General features: G+C 43.3%; 2 protein-coding genes across 4 annotated transcripts in view; one reads left to right on the plus strand and one right to left on the minus strand.

The window, feature by feature from the left end:
* The window catches only part of LOC126328233 (glypican-6), a 694,415-nt gene extending 674,369 nt beyond the window's left edge, over positions 1 to 20,046 (minus strand). Inside the window, exon 1 of the mRNA XM_049996010.1 lies at positions 19,556 to 20,046. Within this exon, the coding sequence (XP_049851967.1) occupies positions 19,556 to 19,775 (220 nt within the window). The 5' untranslated portion in view covers positions 19,776 to 20,046. The remainder of the gene's footprint in view (positions 1 to 19,555) is intronic.
* A 246-nt stretch (positions 20,047 to 20,292) lies between these two features.
* LOC126328249 (pseudouridine-5'-phosphatase-like) overlaps positions 20,293 to 22,161 on the plus strand; it is a 92,742-nt gene continuing 90,873 nt past the window's right edge. The window contains exon 1 of one of the 3 annotated variants that reach the window (XM_049996012.1): positions 20,293 to 20,553. In XM_049996012.1, coding sequence (XP_049851969.1) covers positions 20,499 to 20,553 — 55 coding nt within the window. In that variant the 5' untranslated portion in view covers positions 20,293 to 20,498. The remainder of the gene's footprint in view (positions 20,554 to 22,161) is intronic. The other 2 variants (XM_049996011.1, XM_049996013.1) reach the window with 2 other exon arrangements.

The following is a 22,161-nucleotide window of genomic DNA, read 5'->3' on the forward strand; positions in this document are numbered from 1 at the left end:
GAAATGCAGATGATAAACGGGTATTCATTGGACAAATATATTATACTAGAACTAACATGTGATTACATTTTCACACAATTTGGGTATATAGATCCTGAGAAATCAGTACCCAGGACAACCACCTCTGGCCGTAATAACGGCCTTGATACACCTGGGAATTGAGTTAAACAGAGCTTAGATGGCGTATACAGGTACAGCTACCCATGCAGCTTCAACACGATACTACACTTCATCAAGAGTAGTGACTGGCGTATTGTGACGAGCCAGTTACTAGGACACCATTCACCAGACGTTTTCAATTGGTGAGAGATCTGGAGAATGTGTTGGCCAGAGCAGCAGTCTAACGTTTTCTGTGTCCAGAAAGTCCCGTACAGGACCTGCAACATGCGGTCGTGCATTATCCTGCTGAAATGTAGGGTTTCGCAGGAATCACATGAAGGGTAGAGCCACGGGTCGTAACACATCTGAAATGTAACGTTCACTGTTAAAACTGCCATCAGTGCCAACAAGAGGTGACCGAGACGTGTAGCCAATGGCATCCCATACCATCATGCCCGGTGATACGCCAGTATGGCAATGACGAATACACGCTTCCAATGTGAGTTCACCACTATGTCGTCAAACACGTATGCGACCATCATGATGCTGTAAACAGAACCTGGATTCATCCGAAAAAAAAAAAAATGACGGTTTGCCACTCGTACACCCAGGTTCGTCGTTGAGTACACAACCGCAGGCGCTCCTGTCTGTGATGCAGCATCAAGGGTAACCGCAGCCATGGTCTCCGAGCTGATAGTCCATGCTGCTGCGAAAGTCTTCGAACTGTTCGCTCAGATGGTTGTTGTCTTGCAAACGTCCCCCATCTGTTGACTCACGGATCGAGACGTGGCTGCACGATCCGTAACAGCCATGCGGATAAGATGCATGTCATCTCCGACTGCTGCTCATACGAGGCTGTTGGGATCCAGCACGGCGTTCCGTTTTACCCACCTGAACCCACCGATTCCATATTCTGCTAACAGTCATTGGATCTCGACCAACGCGAGCAGCAAAGTCGCGATACGATAAACCGCAATTGCGGTAGGCTACAATTCGACCTTTATCAGAGTCGGAAACGTGATGGTACATATTTCTTCTCGTTACACGAACCATCACAATAACGTTTCACAAGGCAACGCCGGTCAACTGCTGTTTGTGTATGAAAAATCGGTTGAAAACTTTCCTCGCCTAAACACGTAGGTGTCGCCACCGGCGCCAACCTTGTGTGAATGCTCTGAAAAGCTAATCATTTGCATATCACAGCATCTTCTTCCTGTTGGTTATTTTTAGCGTCTGTAGCACGTCATCCTCGTGGTGTAGCAATTTTAATGGCCAGTAGTGTATATGTAGTTTGCAGGCAATCCTCTGCGCACGAGTCCTTGAAAGCACTGATGGAGTGATCACTTAGTGGAATATTTGGCACGTAGAGGATACAGAGTAGAAAATTTGATACATTCGAATCTGAAAGAAGAAACAGAGAAAGAAGAGGTTGCGACCCATTTGGCAGTGCGCAGGTCGGGCGCTACCGCGCCGTAATGGTGGCGTGAAGAGATTTTCAGCCGCACGCATGCACTCACGCACGCAGCCTTGGCGCCCGCCAGGGCAGGCGGCACTGCGTGACGCAAAGCGCGCCCGCCGTGTGGCCGCGCGGTGTTCCGGACCAGCGGAGCGCGCCGCTGCGTGCTGGATACCGCCGCAGGCCACCACGGGCACCGCCCAGCACAGACTTTCTGCCACCGGGCCGTCTGCAGTCTGACCACACAGGGTGCCGCCAAGCTGCAGCCCTATCTCCTGGCCAGCCGGTGCTAACGGCTCGCGAAGCGTGACGCTACTGTGATGGGAAGGAGCTTAGGCACCGAGACCGGTACTGGAAGAGCTAAACAGACGCACACCGGCTATTGATTGGCTGACATTCATAATGTCATTTTCACGTTATTTCGGCTGTGCATGAACCGACACTTGTCTTAAGCCTGACCTACACGTAACGTTTTGTCGCCAGTCTTAACATTACAATGTCAGACTTTTCAAATAAAACATTACCTATGGAAAGTTTGACAGTCTCGCGTCAACTGGATGAAGTTTGCAAAAAAACAGACTGTTGGGGGTTTGTGCTCATCCAAGACTGCCACAAGTATGTGCATAAACACGCACGTTGAACTTATCGCTCAAACTTCGTTCCGCTGCCCGTCTACTCTCGATGACGCTACAGGCTCCAACTTGTTTCAGTGTGTGTAGTGGCGAAAGAATGTCAAACTTAGAACACTGGACACATGAATTTTTCAGAGCACGTAGAGCTGTACCAATGTTGACGGTAGCCCGCCCGGCTAGCCGCTCGCTCTAAAGCGCTGATTCCCGAGCGGGAAGGCGGGCCGGTCCCTGGCACGAATCCGCCCGGCGAGTTAGTGTCGAGGTCCGGTGTGCCGACCAGCCTGTGGATGGTTTTAAGGCGGTTTTCCATTTACCTAGGCGAATGCGAGCTGGTTCCCGTTATTCCGCACCAGTTACACTATGCCGGCGATTGCCGAGCTAACGTTGTCTCCATGTACGCGCACACCGTAATTACTGCACCACACGAACATTTGGGGTTACGCTGGACTGGTATGAGACGTTCCCGGGGGAGGGGGTCCACTGGGGGCCGAACCGAACAATAACCCTGGGTTCGGTGTGGGGCGGCGATGGGGTGGTGGGACTACTGTGGCCTGTTGTGGGGTTGTGGACCAGTAAGGGCTACGGCGCGACGAAGCCTCTCCGTCGTTTCTAAGTCCCCGGTTCATTACACAATGTTGACGGTAACAGCAGTTGGACTAGAAAACCCGGATATGTGCCGCTTCAGTTGATAAGTGCGCGGAGAAGGATCATCAAACAGAAGAATTGGTCACCGAAAGAATCAGTTCATTTAGAACAGTTTACCGCAAAGTCAGATAACGAAAACGTCCAAGCGACCTAGAGTTGGAACGGAATAAAATTTATACCTCCTTTGTGGTACTAGATTTACTTTCCTTTTTGTATATCGAAAAGCAACATCAGAGAAACTTCCTGGCAGATTAAAACTGTGTCGGACCGAGACTCGAACTCTGGACCTATGCCTTTCGCGGGAAAGTGCTCTACCGAATGAGCTACCCAAGCACGATTCACGCCCCGTCCTCACAGCTTTACTTCTGCCAGTACCTCGTCCCCTACCTTCCAAACTTTACAGAAGCTCTTCTGCGAAACATGCAGAACTAGCACTCCTGAAAGAAAGGATATTGCGGAGACATGGCTTAGCCACAGCCTGGGGGATGTTTCTAGAATGAAATTTTCACTCTACAGCGGAGTGTGCGCTGATATAAAACTTCCTGGCATATTAAAGCTGTGAGGTCGGGGCGTGAGTCGTGCTTGGGTAGCTCAGTCGGTAGAGCACTTGTCCGCGAAAGGCAAAGGTCCCGAGTTCGAGTCTCGGTCGGGCACACATTTTTAATCTGCCAGGAAGTTTCATATCAGCGCACACTCCGCTGTAGAGTGAAAATTTCATTCTAGAAACATCAGAGAATGATGACGTAGCGCATAAATTACATAATCTTATAGGGTAGCAACATAATACCTACGCAAGAGTTCATTCATTATGTTACTCTTTCAGTTGAACTATAAGCATTAACAAAAGTCTATACAGTTGTTAACAGTGCTGCTCTTCCGTAGGACAAAATATAGAGCAACGGAGTTTTCCTTCTAACTGCCAGGGAAAACTCCTAGTAGCACAATGGGCTATACAGTCTATTACTAGCTCTAATACTAATATCTATATAATTCCTGAATCTTACCAGGAATTTCTAAATACTTTGCTAATTTCTGGAAGCATCCCCAAAATTATGCAGACTATCTTTAAAATATTTTCTGCAAATTCAAGGTCCTTTTAGCTTCTGCCAGTCGCTAAAGATCTTAACGTTGCAATGAGTGTCTCGAGGGGACTGATAGCCGCTGTTGTGATACTATTTCCTTTTCCAATTTCTGGGGTTACAAGCTTCAACAGTTTACAGTGCGTTTCGGTATCCATACGTAAGTAATCACGGCCTCTTCCTGGTTCCTGCTGTCGTTCTCGGAGCAGATTTACAAGGGAGACTGTCCCTCTCCTCAGTAACAATCCCCGGGACCATCATGAACGAGATGTAGAATTTTTCTTCTTCAGTTTAACAGTACATACTGCAACAGTCGTCACTAATATTTCCTCCTGCTTGACGATTTCTAAACTGCTGAGCGAAAGACTGAACAAAAAACTGAAGATTTGGATAGTGTAGGTGCGCGATTTATGTCAGTTTTGCGACCGTAAGACGTTACGTGTAGACTGGGCTTTAGGCCTTACGTACAGGGGCTGGGCAAAAATATGGACATGCCGAGAAACGCATGCTTTAACATAAATGTAGACGCTAGACAAGCCTGCACGTTGCGCTGTTGTATTTGCCCACGAACGGCATTTGAGCAATGTCCTCAATACCTTGCAAGTGTCAATGGCGGTCAAAAGAGCGTTCTGTGTGGTCGTCAGTGCATTACGTCGGTGAGGAGTGAATTCGAACGTGGGAAAATTGCTCTCCTGGAGACAAGTCAAAAATGCATCACCGTGTAGGATTTACGTAAACATGATGCTATTAAAAACTTAAGAGATTTGTTTTGACTCTCGCGTACTAGCACTCAGTGCAGGTACCTAGGGAAACTTGCTGGAGATGACGGTAAACAAATGGACGCAAACGATGACAGTACACCGGTCGTTCAAGCTACAGTGTTCAGTTGAAAGTTTATGTCGGTATAATGTACACCAAGGAAGAGAAAGTAGAAATACCACTCTTATACTGAGACGGCCAGCAGAAAAATAATTATCAGTTTACATTTTCTTTTGCTCTCCATTCTTTTACTGTCAATTCAGCAAGTGGACGAGTTACGTTACCCTCTGGTACCTGCTCATGTGCTAGGACAGGAAAGTCAGATTCAGTTTTGTGTTGCGTTTATGAGAACGGCATGTTTAAGTTGATGGTACACAGTGGTACATTTTTAAAATAGGTCATGGAGAGAGGAAGCTGATTAGGAAATAAAAATATAGGGTTCTATTTAAGGAGGGACATACTGCTGTTCGTATCTTCGAAACGAACCACACTGGTTAATGCTCCCTGGAAGCTAAACAACACTGCTTTATACATTTTATTTTTTTCTGGAGAAAAATTTGAACCACTCACTGAGAAATACTGGAAAAAAAATCAGCTCTTGAGTGTCAGGACGATGATACCTTAACTGTGTCCTCGTAAATCCGTAGCGTGCCTCTACGACAAGGGCCAGAGGTTGAGACCACCCAGGCGGCGCGGATACAGTCGGGATACGACCTAAGCAAAAGCGCAGCGTGGCTGGCTAGCTAGCTAGCTGTATGGCGGGCAGCAGGCTGATTATAGGCTGGCGCTGGCTCGTCACAATTGCCCCGATAACACGTTCGCCGCTGACCCGTACGACCCAGTAAGAACACAGCCACGGCGGTCAGACCTCGAGGATCCTCTCTGGCTGCGCCCTCCCACTGGCCCGTAAGCGCAGCGTACCGGCGTCGATGTCACCGAGACAACCAACTCAACACTGTAGAGGTTGTACTTAAAGATACGGCGACAGAAGATTCCTGAAAGCTGGCAGCCCTGTTGACAGCTTTTAACAGCGAAGCGCAAAACGCACCAACATCAGGACTCAATGCAACCCACACTACCCTAGAACTGTGGCAACAGAGAAACTTTACCATAGAGGCGTGAAAATAATCGCTTCACGTGACTGGTTATAGTAGAAAAGCACCCGCGCAAAGTCCACTTCGTCAGGGATCATACATCTTGGATGCTTCAGTAGGAAATATTCATATTTCAAGAAATGAAAAATAACTTTTCTTAGGTGACTGTCTACGGTATTTAAGTATAGAGCGATTACAATTAAAGTTAAACATAACTGGTCAGTATGACGTCATATTGCAACGCAATATTATTGGAGAAGAGGTGAAACTTATGGCAGAAAAAAAGTAGTGTCAAAATTGATCAATAGATGGCGCTGTATGTGTCAGAATACGTAAATGAAAACACCTGTCATGGGCACGACCCACTTAAGTTGCATAAACACGTCAGGTACACGGCTTTTCCTCCTTTCGTGTCTGCGACGTTCGCCATGACTGTCTCAATGCAGGGTCGCCCTCTGCCTGTAAAGCTGTATTACAAGAATGACTGCACACGTCACACTGCACTGTAGTGTTTGAAAAGAGGCGTTGGTCCGATGACTGCCGTGTGTATGGAGAAAATGATTCGGGAGTTCGAAAAGACGGGTTCTTCTGACGTGCAACCTGGTACAGAGAGGTGTGTAAACGTGCAGTGCACAGAGAATTTCCCGAACATTGGATATACCCCTGAGCACGGCGCGCAAAATCGTACGGAACTTCCTTCTTTGCTATCCATTCAAAATTACCCATGTGCACGAGTTGCTTCCTGTTGACCTGCCAGCAAGAGAGAGATTTGCTTTACACTTTCTAGCTCGCATGGAAGTGGACAATGATTGGCCGTGGAAGATTTTGCGGACAGACGAAGCCCACTTCCATGTGACAGGATATGTCAATACAAAAAATTTTAAATCAACCTGTACCACATGATCCTGAAAAGGCTGCCGTGTGGTGCGGGTTTACGACATTTATCATAGGGCCATAGTTTCTTTTAGGAGAGACGGGTGCTTCCGGTCCCGTTACTTGTACTGTCGCTGGTAATCGCTACGAGTGTCTTTTGCGCAACTACGTTATCCCAGCTCTCGAACAACGTGGATGTGTGGATGGGATCATTTTTATGCAAGATGGCGCGCCTCCGTACATTGCAAATCCAGTTAAGCAGCTGCTGTATCTCCATTTCGGAAATGCTAGAATTATTAGCCGCCATTTCTCTACAGCCTGGCCGTCCACATCACCAGATCTTAATCCGCATGACTTCTGGCTGTGGAGCTAATATGAAAGATGTGTTCAGTGTTCCAACTGCAAACCAAACTTATCTGCATGAGAGGCACGCATTGCGCAACACATCCTGAACGTGATACCGGAAACACTTCGATCAGTTGTGGAACATGCTGTTTCTCGATTTCAACTTGTTGCAGAAAACGGTAGACAGCATATTTAACTTGTATTGCGCCAGTCCCAAGGAAATTAATAATCCGATTTGATTTTGATTGATGCTTTTTATACGGTTTTGGCTTCAGGATAATTAAAAACCGATTTTTCTCACCCGATTTGATATGACCTTGCCTTGGTGGATGGGCTTACCACCTGTACACCCATGCACACTGAGTAGTACAGTTTGTTTAACGTCAAACGTACACCTTCGGCATTATTGTACGATTCATTTGTAGTCGACCACTACTAAATTATGATGCTTACAGCGCCATCTATTGCAACACTTTGTAAATATTTTTCTTCTGCCATACGTTTTCCCCTTCTCCGATAACATTGCGTTGCAATTTGACGTCATTCTGTAGTTTAATTATGATCACGCCGTATTTTGAAAAAAAAAAAATAGCGCCATTAGCTGTGCAATTGCATATTTATTCCATATTGTTTCAGTTATAACAATCATCTTCATAAGAGAAACAATGTACATCGATGGATGAAAAATACATTTTGATCAAATACGACACAACATGACGTAGATCATATTACGTTGCTTCTTAGGTTCGTAGCGTTTTTATTTTGCAACTTGGTATTCCAGTTGTTATACGCTTATTTATCGATTGTCTTTTTGTTTGTAGTTCACTGTTGCTACTCGAGTTGACAAATTGTCATTTCGTCATTTGCAGATAGTGACTGGAGCTGTGGAAGCTAGAAAATGGTGTGCCAAGTAGAGAAATCCGGAGCATTTCCGACCTGTACTCTGAGTGTATTAGAGGGGTGACAGCAGCGGAGGCAGCCCGAAACATTCGTGCCGTGTATGGAATATTTCAATTGGACAAAGCACGACAAGAAAATCGTTCTCATTTTGAGGATCGTTTTCACATTAGTGACTCCACATTCAGGAAGACTTTCGGGGTTTGACTAAGATCATTAAGCGTATTAACCCACTATATCCACGTCAGTGTACTCGAGAACTGGCAATGTGATGAACTGTGATCATTCCAACATCGTGCGACATTTGCATGCAATCGGGAAGGTTAAAAATCTGATGTATGGGTACCGCATGCTCTGGGCCAAAAATCACAAAAAGTAGAGGGTGGCCACATGTACATCTCTGCTTGCTCGTCGTCAGATGGCTTGTGGACAACACCAGCCATTCCTCCCCTGTACCGTTACTGGTGACGAGATGTAATGTCTCTATGGTAATGTAAGAAAAAGAAGGGAATGGTAGAGCCCAAACAAAACAACAACACGTACAAAGACCTGATCGCACCCACCAAAGATTATGTTCTGTATCTGGAGGAAAAGCGGCGTAGTGGTGTAGTTCGATCTGCTCCCCCGAGGTGCGAGCACCACTGCTGATACTTTGAACAACTGAGACGACATGCTGACGCAGTCCCAGGACAACGACCAGGAACGCTGCGTGAAGTGACGCTACACCACGATAACGCCCGTCCGCTTTCTGCTAAACCGATAAAAACACGATACAGGAATTGGGTTGGTAAGTCATTCCGCATCCACCTTTTCAACTGATCTTTCGTACTTATTTTCACGTTTCCCGCTCTCTATCTAACAATCTTCAAGGAACATCCTTTCCGGGTGAAAATGCGCTCCGAACATAGCTCGACAAGTTCTCCGCCTCAAAAAACCTGATTTCTACATTAGCAGAATCTAAAAGTTACCGAGCACTGTTAGACTGTTGAAGGAGAGTATATGATTGATGACTGAATTCTCTGTTATGCGTATATGTCGTGGTCACTAAACTATGAAAAACGCTTCGAGTTTTTGCACCAACGCCATACATAACCATCATAACTGTATCTGAACATAAATCCACACAAACGTGCTGTGTATTACCACGATTATGGTAATGTATACTTTGGAGAAAGCGTCATACTTAACTCACTTATAAAGTATGAAGTTAATAAGAAATTAGTCAATTAGTTGATTATAGCTATATTTTAATTTATAAAATTCGGTCAATACTTACAATAAATGCTGAAAATGTAATTTTTGTTGTTCCTGGAAGCCGTTCGTTTAGCAACCTACAAACTAGGATCGTGCACCGTTCAGTAATATAGTCCTGTCAGCAAATGATTATCCAAACCATCAACGTTCCGATTTCTACGGCAGATACTGAAACCATTTCGACTATGATGTTTTAAATGTAGACATCGCAGAGTACATAGAAATAATCGAATTGCCATTTAAAAATAGACGTAACACTACAGTAGTCATCAAAATTACTTTGCGCAGCAGTGAATGATGCTTTAACATGTTTGAATGCTGACTGAAATTAATGCTAATTTACTGTGGAATTTGATAACCAGGACGGGTATCATCCAATGACAGATCCACGTCAGGTTTTAAAGCGGCAAACAGTGACTGTGCTCGTAACTTGTGAACTTAGTCTTAAGTTATTGACCAGTAGATGGGTCTATTGCGATGTAGCATTAGAATTCTTTTAAAAATTAATAAAATGTTCCAGACTACTATGCCGTGGATTTCAGCCTAAAATTCAACGTTTCGTCCCCATCTGCGGACGACATTTTCAAGGGGGATCGTAGCTTCTTTGAACATCCGATTCACATCCTTGCCAGCTGCTTGAAAATGTCTTCCGCAGATGGGGACGAAACGTTGCGATTTGGAGTGAAAGCTATTCTACCACGGCGTAATAGCTAGCAACATTTTATAAACTATTTTCGGCTGTGAAAGTTTGCATCTTACAAGTCTTTTAAAAATTGTCATTTCTTATTGCTTAAACAATATAGCTCCAATCGACCGAATAGTTTATTTATAGTGGGCCATAGTTATGTAATGCGAAGGGTTTTTATGGACGAGGTTTTGCGATTTTGTTAAAGACCTCATTCACAACAATGCCTCTGAAAATTTATTTCATCTTTTGGTAGTCGGCGACCTTCAGAAATGGCCTTCTGCAACCGGTTTATGGAATTTCATTGCGGTCGTGTTTCTATCTGTGATGAATGCCGTGAAGCTCGAACCAAAAGAGTGAAAGAATAAATAAAAAAAATAAAATCACATTATGATCAGGAGTAGCGGCACGTGAATTGGTGTGATAGAGATGTCACGCACATCGAAGGCTTCAGTAGATACGATTCTGTGTGAACATTTAATTGTTCAGACGAAAAATCTGTGCCCTATGGATTCCGCAAACTTTAACTACAGTTCAACAACAAGCTTGTGTCAATTGGTGTAAACAAAAGATCAAAGAATTCGAGCGACTTAATACAAAACTCCTATATAACATCGAAACAGGAGACTAAAATTTCATATATTCGATCGAAACTACGCAGTAATTAACTGTTTAGGCCTTCCAATGAGGATCGAAGCCAATGAAAGCGGTCTGTTCGTGAAGAGCTTCCAAGGAAATGATCGTATTTCTTTTCGTCGCAACATTCTTTTATGTTTTTGACGTAAAAGCTGAAATTTCTGACTGTTTGAAGTCACACAAGAGCGATGAAGGGCTTTTGAGGCTTAAGCCATAAGGCAATAGAACAGTTAGCATTTGTGGATCTTTCCATTAACTTTTATTAAAACTTACAGGCAACGTAGCTGATTAACTAAAGCTTCATAAGACGGTGCAGTAACTTCTATCATTAAAGTGTAAGAGGAAATTCAGCAAATATAAAATATTTTGTGAAACGAAACCGTGCTCAAATAAAATATAAAACTGATAATATTGTTGCCAATAAACTGAGTTTCTCTAAGTTGAGTATGAAGGTCTCACACCACCTCTCAGAAGGGATCTGTTGCTAGCCTATGTGTGGTATAATCTCGGCAGGTTTTCTTGTGTTCGTGCGTTATCCTTTTAAGCAGTGTTATATAATCTGCCGTGTGTTTTTATTTTTTTCAAGGGTATTTTTATTTCTATGTTCCATCTTTTAGTTGTATCACTGACTTACTTTGCCTGTTGTAATCTCATGTATTTTTCATTCTCCTCCAGTCATGTACCGAGCGGGGTTTATTCCCGTCTTGCCATCCTTACTGATTTGCCAAGGCTTCTCAGAGCTTCCAAGGTGAATGCTGCAATAGTTCCGTTGATTAGGCGATGTTCGTTTTCTTGCCCTATCCATATCTAACCCTACCCTATTTTGTTAATGTTTATATATGTACGTATTATTTCCACAATTTATTTGATATGTCCGATACTGTTATGCTTAATGCTCTATGGACGAATAAGTAAATGAGAAATAAAATAATCTCAGGTTTTAGTACTTGGGCTGTTAATTTATATAAATTATTTAAAGGTTGTTGATAGAAAAAGCCACTGTACATGCCGACGACGCTTTTCCACTACTTGTGACACAGCCGATGATTTGAAAAACAGCTCTTGAGTAATGAAGATGGAAAAAAATTATTTCGACAGTATAAACATGTTTATAAATGGAAGAAAAACCATGTACACGCAGGAGTCCATTCTGGCAGCCTTAGACAGTCTTGGAAACTGAGACCTACAGTAGGAAAACATTTACAAATTCCCGAGTATGGCAGTGTTGACTTGGGAAATCACAGATAACTTTTGGTCAAAAATAAGCCCTCACATTTTTTACGAGAAAAATGTCTATCACTGTAAACGAAGAGACTATTAAAATGCACTATGGTCCCATATCCACTCTTAGCTTACTGCGTTCCGTTCTGTAGTTGTGCCGCAAATGTGCATGCATGAAGGTTAAGGCTTCAAAAGATAGCCAATAGACGTATGTCTTAGAAATTCTTACGCAGGCAAATTTCAAGATCTGCAGATAACTGCCCAGTGTCGTACACGCAATGATCAGCCAGAACATTATGACCACCTACCTAATAGCCAGTATGCCCACCTTTTCCACGTATAAAAGCGGCGACACGTCGTGGCATGGAAGCAATGTGGCCTTGGTAGGTCGGTGGAGGGTGTTGACATCACACCTCCACACACAAGTAACCAAGTTCCCGTAAATTCCGGGGAGGTGGGCGATGAGCTCTGACGTCATGTTCAATCACATCCCAGATGTGTTCGATCGGATTCAGATCTGGCAAGCCACGACATAAATTGGAACACTCCACTGTGTTCCTCGAACTACTACGTCACACTCCTGCCCCTATGACATGGCGTGTTATCTTGCTGAAAAATGCCTCTGTCGCCGTGAAACGTGATCGTCATGAAGGGGTGTACGTCGTTTGCTACCATTGTACGATACTTCCTGGCCGTCATGGCACCTTGCCAAGCTCCGCTGGACCCATAGATGCCCCCGTGGATGTTCCCCAGAGCATAATGGAGCCACAGCCAGCTTGTCTCCGTCTCACAGTACAGGTGTCAAGAAAATGTTCCCTGTAAGACGACAGATTCGCGCCCTCCTATCTGCATGATGGAAGTATCGGGATTCATAAGACCATGTAACGCTCTGCTACTGCGTCAACGTTAAGTGCCGGCGGTCACGAGTTCATTTCAGTCGTGGTGTTAACACTGGCACATGCATGGGTCGTCGGCTGCAAAGGCCCATCGGTAGGAGTGTTCGGTCCACTGTGTGTTCAGACACACTTCTACTCTGCCCACCGTGTTCGGTCCACTGTGTGTTCAGACACACTTCTACTCTGCCCACCATTAAAGTCTGATCTTAGTTCCGCCACAGTTCGCCACCTACCCGCTCTTACCAGTCTGCCCAGTATACGCGTCAGATGTCTAATTAAGAGCGCCTGCCCAACCCCACGACATCTGGACGTGGTGTCACCTTGTGTTGAAGACACCACAGCACTCCTCGAGCAGTTTCCTAAATACTCGTGCCGAGCCGCCAGGCCATCACAATCTACCCTCGCTCAAACTCAGATGGCGCGCCTTCCTCATTATACACACGGACAGCATGTTCACTGATACTATATGCACCGTGCGTGTGTGTGACCTGTAGCCATTCCTCGCCAGGTGACCACTATCGCCTGGATAGGTTTATATCGAGAGTAGGTAGGTGGTCATAATATTCGGGCTGATCAGCGTATATGAAGTCACCCTTTTCTTAAATCTTCACTGCTCAGCCAATTTAAACCGATATATACGTGATTATAGCACTAGAAATAGGAATGATTATTACGCAGAAAGCAAGCGTTTAAAACCATCGGTTACAGGCCCAAGATGTGCAGGAAGTACTTTTTACAATAAGCTTCCACACAAAATGAATATGGAAGTGTTGTCCGCCGTCGAAAGTAAATTAAAGCAGTACCTGACTGGTATGCTAGTCGCCTATATTAAGTACCTAAATTTAAATTCGTTGGAGCCCTGAATAGCACAGCTTGTAAGAATGCTCGCTGCTGCTCTGTTTTCTGTGGTAAATTCGACTGCGTTAATGGCTGCGATTTCGCTATTCCTGTCCTGAAACGACGTTTCTATGAGCAGGCTTTACATGTCTGTCCAAACATTGTTTTAGGTTTTTCTCTGGTTTTCTCTAATAGCCGAGGCAATTCCCGGGACGATTTCTTCGAAGAAACTTCATTTCCACTTTGAGCTCCTTATGTTTATACGCATTTTTTGGTAGTGTACTTCTTGACGTGTCTGCTACTATTGTTACTAATGGTCCATGGATAAAAATATCAAATATACCTCTAACTTTTCAGTACGAAGGAAAAAATTGTAAGACCGGTATTTCTGTGCACAAAAATGTATAGAAAATAGAAAAGGATCAGAATATACCAACAAGGCGACACCATTCAGGATTTTCTACTTTGCGTATAACAGCTGGAAATTGCTGCTAGCTAAAAAATAACTCTTCAAGCCAGTGCGATGACACTATGAAAGGGGCAATTTACATACATGTTTCCTCCACGAAGAAGAACTACTTACAGCAGAAGACTCAAACATTTTGAGCATCTTCTTCCGCTCGACAACATATGAATGCAAAAATGAAAGTCTAGCAGTGGGGAGCATATGTGCCATTTTTAGTGCTAACCGAATCTATGGGCTAAAGATGAGACAGTACGCCATATTTCAGCGTGGAGTTCCACATAATGTTGAGACATTTCCCATATGAAGCAAGAAGGCTCTTGTCTTCTTCCTGAAATGTTATACAATACCGCTACAGTGCAGCTAACTGACTAACCGTCACGCCACATGCATCTCTTCTCTGAGGGCTTTTCAGGCTATTTCAAGCACGCGAACAAATTTGAGAAACTTGGCCCTGAAAGAGGTTTGAAAATGCGTTTACACGGATGTATTCTTCCTTAGAGTTCTCCGTATGAACCATAAGTAATCAAAGTTTATTTTATTTGTTATAAAAGCCACTAAGACTTTTCACGGATTATTCTAACTGGAGCACTTTGCTGTTTTGTTTGTCAAACCAGTATACTCTTGTTTTCATATGTCTTCATTGAAGACTAGGCTGTTTCTGGAACATTCTCCCACACACGCTACATGTCATGTGGCACCACCCTCTACCCCAGACCCTGGCTGCCTGAAAAATGATCGTATAGCATTGATTGCTGGGAGAGTCTACCTACGGAAGTTCGTCCGCCGAGTTGCGAGTCTTTTCAGTTGACACCACATGTGGCTATTTGCGCGAAGATGACGATGAAATTATGACAACGCAACTCTTAGTCCCAGAGTGGAGAAAATCTCAGACTCGGCCGGGAATCGAACCCGGGCCCCCTGCACGGCAGTCGGACGCACTGACCATTAATTTGTCGAGGGTGGATGTCCTTTGGACTTTTACTCTGTAGTCGTTTCAAACGTAATAATCTTCCTTCGTAAGTGAACGGTAGGGGATTCACAGCTTTCATGCGTGATTTCTGATCGATCACTGGTGGTAGCACTAATTTTAACTGACACTGCCGACACTGAAATGGTGTCACAGGAAAGTATGTGCATCGTGCTAGATGCCACACGAGATTTATTAATAAAAACTACAATTTTAAAAACTATACAGGGGAATAACAATGAATAGCCAAAACTGACGTGTGGAAGTATAAAACGACAAAACCAAAAGCGTTCCAGTAAACATCGGCTGTTTGCGTGATAAATACGAATGTGTGATTACAAGCTGCTTCTGTTTTCAGCACGAATTTTTGCCCTTGTTATTGTTGCTGGTACAAGGGAACATCCATCTCTTGTATGATCCAAGATGGGTAGGTCACACGCAGTTTGTACCTTGGCCTCCATGGTCATCTGACCTCTATCCTCTGGATTCTGCTGCCCGAATCATTTCAAAATGTGAAGTGTACAACACTTTTGTTGATAAAATTTAACTGGAGCAATGAAGTATACAGCCATGTCAAGATTTACGAGATGGCTAAAATGGCTCTGAGCACTAAGACTCAACTGCTGTGGTCATCAGTCCCCAAGAACTTAGAACTACTTAAACCTAACTAACCTAAGGACATCACAGACGTCCATGCCCGAGGCAGGATTCGAACCTGCGACCGTAGCAGTCTCACGGTTCAAGACTGCGCGCCTAGAACCGCGAGACTACGCGGCCGGCTTTACGAGATGATTCGGCGGTGTTTGAAATAGTTTATAACTCAGTGCAGACGTAAGTGCAGTATTGCCTTCAAATGTCAGGACTACACGGGGAAACACTAATTTTAACAGGTGCCAGTTCACAATAAATTCCAACAAGTGAGGTATCCAAGACTATTTAGATACTCAGGAGATTGCAAGGGAGATCATTAGAACATCTAGACTACATAGATTTAGCGTTCCATTCCCAATGAAATTGTCTAAGGTGGACATAATAATAGACATGACCTTCGACACTTGAGGCTTACACCTGTTGTAGAATCGATTTCAACCCCAGTGGGCTTGACAGGGGACCAGCACTGTGGGCTTTATAACCTCCCAGCTTTAGTAGGAGTGGAGGTACAGGCAAAAACTTTTTCTTTCCAGCACCTGGCTGCCGTGCACGAGAGGCATTTTGTGTGTGATCAGTATCAGTCTTCCATACCAACTTTGCGAGGCAGCCTGTAAGTCGGGGGGCAAGAAACTGTTTCCCAGGCTCAAACATGGTAGAGGAGGGTGGTCAGAGTGAAAGAAAGGAAGGAAGGAAGGAAGGAAGAAAGAAAGAAATAGAGACAGGAGGGGGAGTTGCATTAAGCAGGTGGAAGGTGTAGTGGGGTAGTGTGCAAGTGGAAAAGGAAGAGGGGGAGGAGATTACTGTTTAACATCCTAACAGCAAGATCATTAGAACCAGAGCACAAGCTCGGATTAGGGAAAGTTGGAAGAAGAAACCAGCCGTGCCCTTTCAAAGAAATTATCCCAAAATTTGTCCCCAAGCGATTTAGGGAAATCATGGAAAGCCTAAATCAGAACGGCCGGGCAAATTTTGAATCGTCGTCCTCACGAATACGAGTCCAGTGTGCTGAGGAGGAAGATGTTCACTGACAGGTGGGAGGAAGCCGTGGACACAGACGGGGGAGGAAGAGGTACGTTCAATGAAAGTGTCTAAAACAAACGCTGGTAAACTGTGTACCAACAGCCACTTAACAAAACTTTGGCACAGCTCTTAAAGCAGTATACAGAGAGAACAATCACATACCTATACTGACTGCTCCAAAACCAGTGACTTTGTGTAGGCGTACGACATACCATGTTCGCAACAGTCGGGCTACTTCAATTGACAGCAGAGGCAAATGTAATGACCGCAACTTGTCGTTGTATTAGAACTTAGTTTATGCTCGCGGATGATAGCATATCTATATTTCCTACTCAGTGACTATCAGCTCTAACAGCACCCAAAAAATTTTAACTTGTTAGACTGAAATCGCCATTGTACACAGGATTATCCAAGTGTTGGAAACAACGCGTGAACAAGGCCATTCCGTTAACCCCGCTTGGGTGAAACCACATGGTGACATCACTGGCAATGAAGCTCGCAACCGCTTAGCCAAAGCTACTGTGACCGCATATATCACCTGGATTACGATCCCAAGTACTGATTACTGATCTGTCCTACGCAGATGCAAAACAGATAGCTGGCAACCCGAATGGGAAAAAACAAGCGTAGGCAAGATACAGTATAACGCCAGTCGGTCCTCCTATTCTACAAAATAAGTGCCTAGACATCTCCTCCCCCCCCCCCCCCCCCTTCTCCCAGCAGATTCAAATTTAACCACGGATGATTCCATCATCACTACACATCGTAGAACCACGTTTTTGGTATTGTGAAGAAGAGGACGCATGTCACCTCTACGGGTGCACCAGACTACATGGAAGGACTGCAATCCATTGACAAATTTGTAAAGCTCGGTCATCCGTTGCCACCTTGCGTGACGACTTTTCCACGCGGCGTATAGATTCACTGTTGCTTCGGGTACCCATATCTAAGACCAACGTATTACTGGCAATGGACTGCATATAAGCTTTGTGTAACATTCGGTTTTACACTTACTACTGGGTAAGGATCAATCTATAACTGTGTTGTGTAATTACCATGTATTTGTTAGTGTGAGCTGACTTCATGCTGTAAGCTAAAGGCCAAATAAATTACATGGAAAAAACATGTAACGTACCGGAAGAGTACTGTATTTCGTTTTCAGGTATGTCTTGGGTGAAATTTGAGGCCAGAATCGAAAACCTTACAAGTCAAATATGTTAGTGCTGAGTAGGACAATATTTGATACAGCCCGTAACCACACGTATGCAGTTAACTCGCAAACGTTTCGTTTGCAGACCCACGCTTTTGCTTCTACTGTATACTTTCAGCTGTGTCAGTTTTCGGCACTAATTATGATACACACTGTATACAGATGTTGCTTTAGCTTGGTGCCACAAGCGGCAGCTTAGGTTAAAAACCGGTCCTGTCTGACGATAAAGATAGCAACACTAGACGCCCGTCGAAGGGAGTGGTGATCTGGAAATGCCATAATATCCCGTCGGACAATTACAATTTACGATGATTTAGTACTCTGACAAAGTGGTGAGCGAGTCACTGCTGCTTTCAGATACAGTAAAACGTACTTATTGTATTTGTAGCATTCTGGGAAACGACAGACGATCCGCGCAATAATGCGTAATGCGGCATCCCAAGGATATATACCGAGTAAATCAGAATATCAAAACCCGGGACTCGCATCAAATTGTGATATTTGGCAATAAGCACTTCGTTGTTACGTGGTTTTGATAAATTATTTTAGAGTAATTTTAGCGCATTTAAGGCCACGAAGAATAAGCACTACGAAAGTTGCGCTTTTTTCGTAGTTTTAACACAACTTCTGCTTCGGCCTTAATGAACTCAAAGGGGCGTTTAAATCTTATGTTCCCTCAGATCTGGCCTTAGGTCTTTTTCAGAGATCAAGCTAGTCCAACCCAGAATTCTACCAATTATACCTTTACAGTATACGTTCTCTGGCCGACATTCTAAGAAGATTGAACGTGTTTACTGCAATGAATCGAAATGTTTATTTTAATTTAAGCAACATTCAGATACGCTTTGCTTCTTGATTAGTTTTCCTCCTCCATAACAGTCACCCTCCCTACCATAACAATCTTATGATAGTCTATTGGTTCAAGAATAATGAATAAATACAGATAAAATATGAAGATCGTGCCAATTTACTGAAAAGATCTGACAGTTACAACAGAATACAGATTGACATAGGTAAACTTAGGCACATGGGGATACGTATGACAAATTATTAGTATATTCTTATCTGGATGCAATCTCCATGCGCTAATGCATTCGTTAGCAGAAAAAAACTACATATGAGCAGTTCATACACGCAGTTACTCTGTGTTTCGTGGCCAGAGACACCAGTAGAATATCACCATCAGTAGGCCTACCGAATGCTCCACACGGTACTAGGAAAAGTTCCTTTAAAAACTTAACTCAGGCGTAACAATTCATGAAATCAACAACCGCATGTCATGTGGGCTCTGCAAGAACAGTGCCGACTACTTTTAAGAAAGTGGGAAAAAGGAATTCCAATCTGATTATTTCAGTTAATAGAATAGGAAGTAAACAATCGCGCGGGGCATCAGTGTCTAGTACGTAAAAATCTGATTTCTGCAGAACGAAAATAATTTTAAACGCCAATTAATTTTTTTGTAATCTACTTTTTCCTCGGGAAGTGATGTAACGCATGTTTCTAAGGATTAGCAACTACTCTCTCTTCACAGTGAATTTAGTGACCTGAAATTTAAGTTAACATTTGTAGGAAGACCACTAACTTGAGTAAATTCCATATACTGCAGAAGTACCCCGCGTTACTGTAGTTAAGTTTCTTAGTTGAATGTATAGCAGTCCACATGAGACCGCAATCAGCTGGTCAAAATCGTTACTAGATTGGTTTGCTACTCTTTTTAAAAATGCAACGGTGTCTTAGACAAGTTGTGGACAAATGCATTCTCACAGAAACTGAAAACGTGTTACATACTCATGTGTATGAAAATAAAGACTTAACGCTTCCTTTTGTAATTACCAGAAAGTGGATCCTTGGGAACTTGTCCGACGCTGACGCCTTTTTCTTCGTAAGTGTAACGAACACTCGCGCAGTTCATATCGGCTGCCAATGTACCTTGTAAAAATGCCAGTGTCAATAACACACAAAAATTCACCCGCACAAAAGTAAGTCCGCTTCTCAAACTGTATAGCTGTCGAAACTTTTCGTTCATTTCACGATTACACCCGTTCACAGCCATGCCGACGCGTCTGTTTCTGTTGTCAGAACAAAATCAGATCTTTTTATGTCACTGTGGATCAAAATGTGCGCTAAACTTGATTGTATACATCTGTTTCTTATATCCGGTATGTATATACCGGTGCGGGCATTAAAGATAAAAATAAACACTTCAGATTGTTTTCGCGCTCATTACTGTCTTTTGACATCCACTAACCCGCCCGCACCTACCTCGTGCTAGCTCGCCCTACCAACTACTGCGCACTCTCACTGCACATGGGTACGACTGTCCTTAGTTTTCATCTCGTAACCAGAGGTAGCGCCACCGTCGAAGCCACGTAGCGTAGCGTCTTTGGCCGGGGTACGGACATATCCACAGACTATTGTTAAAATATCTTTCGACGGATTACGAATTTTTTTTAATGAAATAAATCAGTCTAAAAGAAACATTACAGGAGTTGTTCCACAGTATCTGTAATTTTGTTAGTTAACAGATAAATCCTTTAGTTGACATCTTACATAGCATCTCTGATTATGTAATTACGATTAACTTCAAATAAAACACACTGTTCCGGCAGTTGCCGGGTGAAGATAGCGTGTGGCGTGTTTTCGATATTTTAATGTGATAATAGCGTATAAAATTTTTTTGTAGCGGACGCTGTGCAGTCTTCGTGTTTTACTGCGGATATTTATTTGTGTTCACGCTCCACTTTTTGTAGACGTGTGGTTTACACAGCTGTCAAACATGAAATTCCAACCAGTAACACATTGTATATTCGATATGGATGGAACACTTTTGGGTAATTTTTACGAATAAATATAGTGTCATTTTATTCTCACGTGGCGTACTAGCATTACATAGTGTAACAAAGCGACAATATCTTCATTTACCAAGAATAATCGAAACAGTAATAACCTCTTGCAACAAAATTTTGTGTTATGTTTTAATTTTTTTAAAAAAAGGTATAGGTGTTCACCATGTTGCCCATTTCAGATGGTGATAAAGTTGTCAATAATATTAGTGTTAAACTGATTGATCAGCCACAAGTTGCTCGACTATCGTGTGCTGCACGCGCGTTTCAACCCTTAAAACGAAGACATTAGTAATTCCTAAGCATACTTCATATCAAATTGTTAGGTGGATTTCATTTCACGGTAGCATAAAATATAGTGGTCATCTGAAAGTGTTACTCTATCATCAGCTTCTGATGTTAAGGCGTAATTGAGACCCAAAAGAATGTTATTCACATGAAGAAGTTCCGTTTTTAATTCTCCTTGCCTTTGGCGATTTTCTCACTCTAATTTCTGCCATCATCCGAGACAAACGTAACATTGCAGGTCATTGCTGCCAGCACATTTCCATACAGAACAGACCCGATATACATATTAATTTACCGGTGCTGTCGTAAAATCGAACCATGGGGGAGGGGGGGGGGGGGGCTGTGGAATGATCTGGCTTCATGTAACTAGTTAGAGGATTGTGACAGCCTGTGCATAAGTGCTAACTGGTGTATAATTTGTAACATCTGAATGCTCTCAGCATGTGACTTCATACACATTAACAGATTAAATTTATTTAACATCAGCTTAGTCTTGGCTTTGGCTAGTGTGTGGTACTTCCTCTCTCCCCCCTATAGTTTCTGTTGTGGTTACTGATTGATTTGTAGCATACCAAGCCTCAGTTCTTGTTGGAAGGTGAAAATTTGGTTGTGAGTTGGCAAAGCCAACAAAAGTGAATAAATACAAAATAAAGTTTGTTGAAATTGAATTACCTTTATGTTAGCCAGTTGGCTATGCTTGTGCCATATTATAAAAACTAAAATTTGAATGTTAAATTCAGAAAAGCTGTATTTCAGGTAGATGTAGATACATAAGACAAGAGTGCCATATAGTGTGGTGCATATAATGTACCATGTTGTTGTTGTTGTCTTCAGTCCTGGGACTGGTTTGATGCAGCTCTCCATGCTACTCTATCCTGTGCAAGCTGCTTCATCTCCCAGTACCTACTGCAACCTACATCCTTTTGAATCTGCTTAGTGTACTCATCTCTCGGTCTCCCTCTACGATTTTTACCCTCCACGCTGCCCTCCAACGCTAAATTTGTGATCCCTTGATGCCTCAAAACATGTCCTACCAACCGATCCCTTCTTCTAGTCAAGTTGTGCCACAAACTTCTCTTCTCCCCAATCCTATTCAATACTTCCTCATTAGTTACGTGATCTATCCATCTTATCTTCAGTATTCTTCTGTAGCACCACATTTCGAAAGCTTCTACTCTCTTCTTGTCCAAACTAGTAATCGTCCATGTTTCACTTCCATACATGGCTACACTCCAAACAAATACTTTCAGAAACGACTTCCTGATACGTAAATCTATATTCGATGTTAACAAATTTCTCTTCTTCAGA

This window comes from Schistocerca gregaria, chromosome 2 (genome assembly GCF_023897955.1).
Source record: "Schistocerca gregaria isolate iqSchGreg1 chromosome 2, iqSchGreg1.2, whole genome shotgun sequence".
Classification (NCBI taxonomy): domain Eukaryota; kingdom Metazoa; phylum Arthropoda; class Insecta; order Orthoptera; family Acrididae; genus Schistocerca; species Schistocerca gregaria.